This window comes from Chrysochloris asiatica, unplaced genomic scaffold (assembly GCF_000296735.1).
Source record: "Chrysochloris asiatica unplaced genomic scaffold, ChrAsi1.0 scaffold00319, whole genome shotgun sequence".
NCBI lineage: Eukaryota > Metazoa > Chordata > Mammalia > Afrosoricida > Chrysochloridae > Chrysochloris > Chrysochloris asiatica.
Genome location: NW_006408837.1, coordinates 76676 through 81761, shown reverse-complemented (window position 1 = coordinate 81761; position 5086 = coordinate 76676). Strand labels below are relative to the sequence as shown.

Below are 5086 nucleotides of genomic sequence, written 5' to 3'. Positions count from 1 at the left end.
ATTATACTTCTAGGAGTCCTGGTGTGGCACTGTAGGATAGGACTTGGACTGCTAACCAAAAGGTTGCTTGCTCAAACCTACTAGCTGCTCCTTGGAAATCCTACACTGCGTCATTATGGGTAGGAATAGGAGGCTTGGTGTGGTGCTGTGAGTTAATGCGCCAGATCGCAAAGCCGTGTGAACTGCAAGGTTGGTGGTTCAAGCTCACAAGCTACTCCTCGGAAACCCTATACAGGATTGCTATGGGTCAGAACTGACTCAACAGCACTTAACAACCACACAACATGAGTAGGGATGGACTTAACAATTATACTTTTAATCTCAATCCAATTCCCTTTTCATATGTAATAAAATAACTAAGCCAGTATCATGTTGGTATAACAAAACATCACAAGAGAATTATTCTGTATAACCAGAATACATTTTCATACGATTACTGATGTTGATGGAAGATCTGGATTTCTGCTCCCATAAAGACTGCCAGCTTCAGACACTGTAAACAGCCTCACTGTGAGTCAGAACCAACTTGATGGTACATAACACATTTCTAATTAATAATGCTTTACTGAGCACCTGTTAATGGATACTTTATGATATGGAAGGTTTCTGTTATGCAGATGGAAAATCTCAGCTTCATAATGATTCTCATTTTTCATAATCCATCCTAATTACTCTTAATATGAATCACAAGTTGTAAACCATTTTAGCAATATACATTCTATGTATGGAAAAATCTTTTTATATTGTTTTGTAAACGTGTGACCTAGAAATTCTCTGAGAGCTAAGATATCGATTCTATTACTAGACTTTTCATACATAGTTAAATGAGAACCTCTCTCTCAACCTCACAGATCTATTTTAATGACACAACAGCAGCTGAACTGGTTGCTTATTTGGAGTCTGGCATCTATGAGAGACCCCTCAAAACCAGATCGAGATCAAATGAAAGCCTGTGGCATCTCAGAGATCTCTAAGCCTTCCATGTTGTCAGGGCATTAGTCAGTCACAGTGATGTGTGAGGAAACAAAACGTCACACATTTTGAGGACAAATGTAGAATGTTGGCAAGTGGCCACTAAGGTCCTAGTACTTCACAGGTGTGCCCCAAGCCAGGCTTCTTGACCCCACCCCTCAAATGACGTGCTGGTGCAGTGGGTCACACGTTTGGCTGCTAATGACAAGGTAAGCAGTTTGAATTCACCAGCTTCTTCATAGGAGAAAGGGGAGGCTTCCTGCTCCCCTAAAGAAATACGGTATCAGAAACTCCACTCAGGGTCGCTATGAGTCAGAAGCGACCCAAGGGCACAGAGACATCACCATCATGAAAACCACAACCGCATGTCCATGTACAAACACAAAAAAAGAACACATGCAAAGTCCTTTGGAGAAGAAAAGTGTTTGCAATAAACTTCAAAAATGTTTATTAAACACTGGCCAAGGAGCTCTGGTGGTGTAGTGGTTACGAATCGGGCTGCGAACCTTAAGGTCAGCAGTTCGAAACTACCAGCTGCTCCGCGGGAGAAAGATGAGGCTTTCTACTCCCGTAAAGATTTACAGCCTCGGAAACCCTGTACAGGGTCGCTATGGGTCGGAACCGACTCGATGGCACATAACAACAACAACCATATACTGACGTTTGCTATGTAGTCATACTTTCAAATACAACTTCAGAATTAGTTGCAAGACATGAATGTATTTCCTCAGGCATGGTATCACTGCCTTCAGCGTACATACAATCCAGTGCACGGATGGTTTAGCAGCTGCCTAAAAATAAACTATAGACACCGGAGTAACTGACTAGCATCGCAGAACCAGGCTTTGGGGATTCCGTAGGTGTTCTCAAGATTAACTTGTATAAATCGATTTGCTTTGAAAAGGCTAACACTGTCCGTTGACTTGTAGAGTCCATAAGGCCGCGGCAGAGCTGGGTCACTGCGCTTCCCTCGACCACCAGGCGGCGTTCGGTTCGGACTGGAAGGTCGAGAACAAACTCATACATTGCGCGCGCAATAGCACTCGCACTCGCACAGACCCTGAGAAGGGCGTGTGCGGGAGGCCACGAGGTCCGCAACGCGCAGACTCAGACGGGGGGCCTCTCACCGCAGCCAGGGAAGTGGTCCTCGGTGCGGAAGAGGGCGGGCGGCTGGTAGGCGGCGGGTGGGTGCCTGGCGGTGGGCTCCTGGCGGAGGAAGGCAGCTGTGGAGAGGGTGTGCAGCAGCCGCTTGAAGGTGCTGGGAAAGGCGCCCAGCTCGGCCTCGGCCCGGGCCACCTGCTCCTCCATGCGGGCCACGCTGCCCCCGACCATGCGCACGAAGGCCTCGAGCCTGTCGATGCGGCCGTAGATGCGCCTCATCTCGGCGGCCTTGGCGTGGATACGCGGCACACCCTCGCCCACCACGTGCGAAGAGTCGCTGCGGATCATGTCCAGCATGCCCACAAACTCGTCCACACGCGCCAGCAGATCTTCCAGACCCGCGTCCAGGGCGTCCACGTCGGCCCGGGCGGTGGGCAGCAGGCGGGCGGCATAGCCGTTGGCAGCGCGCCGCAGTAGCGGCACGTCGAGACCAGGCGCGCAGGCCTCCGGGGCCTCGTCCTCCCAAGGCCCGGAGGCGCTGCTGTGGCTCTGAGACACGTGGCCGCTGTCCCCACTCGAGGCGGCGCCTAGGGGCTCAGGCTCCTCGGCAGGCCCGGGCCCCTCGGGGCCACCCTCCATGACCAAACGGGGCTGGAGCTGCGCGGATACGCGCTGGATCCTCAGCGCGCTCACGCTTTCGCTCAAGGTCGCGCGCCCGCTCTATTTCCGGCCTCCGGCCCGCGCGCACCCGTTGGTCTCTGGCATGCTCACGCTTTTGCTCACGAACGCGCGACCATCCTGCTTCCGCTCTCCGACACGCATGCGCGCGTGCCACTCGGGAATATGGCGCGCCTCCTTTTTTTTTTTTTTTTGCTCACGCATGCGCACCCGGTCTGCTTTCCGGGCCCCGGCGCTCTCACACTTACGCTGACTAATGCGCCAACGCTCTGCCTCCGGTCTCCGGCACGCACACGCTTGCCCCTGCGCACCTGTTGGCCTCAGTCCTGCTCCCGTTTGTGCTCACGTAAACACGCGCGACTGTTCTTCCGCTCTCCGACACGCAAACGCATACTCTCGCGCACCCGTGACGCCTTTGACGCGCTCACACTTGCTCACGCATGCGCCCCCAGACTGCTTTCATTCCCCAGCGCGCTCGCACTTCTGCTTGCCATCACTCTGAGCTCAGGCGCGCTCCTGATTATGTTCAGGCTTGCACGCCCACACGGCACACGGGGCCCTGTCGCGCCTACCCGTGCACCCGTGGGACCTCCAGGGTGTCCACGCTTGCTCACCAGCACTCCTCTCTGTCTCCGAAGCCCTCATGTGCACCCACCCTACCTTGCGAATTTTCATGCGCGCTCTCAAGTAGCCTAAGGCAGGGCACTTACAAGAAAACGAAGCTTGACCACCTCAAAAAGAGAGAAATTATTTGTCCAGAGGACATGAAGAGAAACATCACCAAAGAAAACCTTCAGGCGACCAACAAATACGAAGTGCTCTGGATCGTTAGCATTATTGTTAGGTGCCTTGGAGTCGACACCATGCACAACAGAACGGAACATTGCCCAATCCTGTGCCAACCTCACGGCTGTTGTTACACTTGCGCCCACTGCTGCTGCCCATGTGTCAATTCATCACTTTGGGGTCTTCCTCTTTTTTTTTATCTTATCCTCCACTTTACCAAGCAAGATGTCTAGCAGGCCCCTCCTGATAATATGTCCAAAGTATTGTCACATTTTCTCCTTGTCCCTCTCGCTCTTGAGGGCTTACCTAAAGAATTAGTTCCACAGAGTTACCACTTGTCAATCACATAGAACAATAAACATCACTGGGAAGCTCTTTATTGCAAAGGGAAAGTTCACTTTAAAGAGAGCCGTGGGTCTTTCTGCCCTAGTGGAGAAGACCTGGTGGAATTAGGGAGCATGGATTAAGTCAAAGCGAAAGTTCACTTCAAAGAGAGGTGGGCCTGTCTCTGTGAGTGGAGAAGACACTGTGGGCTTGGGGTGCACTGGCTTGTAAAGGGTACAGGGTCTCCTCCTCCAAGACTGGGCTAATACATACTGATAAGGAGGAGTGGTATGTTGACTGTTGATGTTTTGGAAATGGGGTGTCTCCTGCAGTTGTCAGCTCTAGCTGCTATTTTTATGGGCTGTCTGTCAAGTTGGTCCTCTTTGAGACCAGTTGCTTATCTCTACCAGGGTTTCAGGTTTTGTTATTTTGATCTCTGGCCCCAGGCTGTTCCTCTCAGTGTGACTATTCTACTTGGACTACAGATGTCTTCTCCTCTTCTTGATCCCTGTTAAGGAGAGGACTTAGGGCAAAGGGGCAGATATGAAGCCATGTAAAAGAGGTCTAGGGCCCAGGGATCCTAACCTGTCTCTGGCAATATGAGAGCTGAAGGCTGGCCATCCTGGCTTCTAAGGAGCATTCTGGTGGTACTTTTTCAACACAGATTTGTTTGTTCTTCTAGCAGTCCATAATACTTTTAATATTCTCCAACACCATCACTCAAATGCATAAATTATTATTTTGTCTTCCTTACTCATTGTGCAATTTTCACATGCATATGATGAAGCTGTTGAAAATACTATGTGTTGCAGGCCGTGCAGACGTTTGAACCAAGGCAGTAAAACTTCCTGAGGACGAACAAGGACAGGTTTACTGGGATTAAGCAGGGATGTTCTGGAGAGGAACTGCCCGTGGTATATTCACTTGAGATGGAGCGGTAAATTCTGGGAATATGGGATTAAGGACAATGAGGGCAACACCCTCGGACCTGGGTTCAATCAGTTTGATCCAAGTGAAGGTTAAACCCAATAAGGAAGAAAGGAATATTGGTTTAAGTAAGGTTTACTGGCTTAATTTATCGTAAAGATTGTCTTGTCTGAATAATACCATTCTTCTGTAAAGATCCCTCCCAGCTTGGTGTGAAGCTCCTCCCCTAAATAAAACAGAGGCCCGGGCCTCCCCAGGTGTGCATTACGGGTTGGAAGGCATGCAGTAAAGATTGCAG

The 5086-nt window shown here is 50.5% G+C and overlaps 1 protein-coding gene across 1 annotated transcript; it reads right to left on the bottom strand.

Annotated features, from left to right (window-relative positions):
* Positions 1-2079: 2079 nt before the first annotated feature.
* On the bottom strand, positions 2080-2712 carry BLOC1S4 (biogenesis of lysosomal organelles complex-1, subunit 4, cappuccino). The gene has a single exon (XM_006875317.1). The coding sequence runs from the start codon at positions 2710-2712 to the stop codon at positions 2080-2082; it is 633 nt and encodes a 210-aa protein (XP_006875379.1).
* Positions 2713-5086: the final 2374 nt, after the last annotated feature.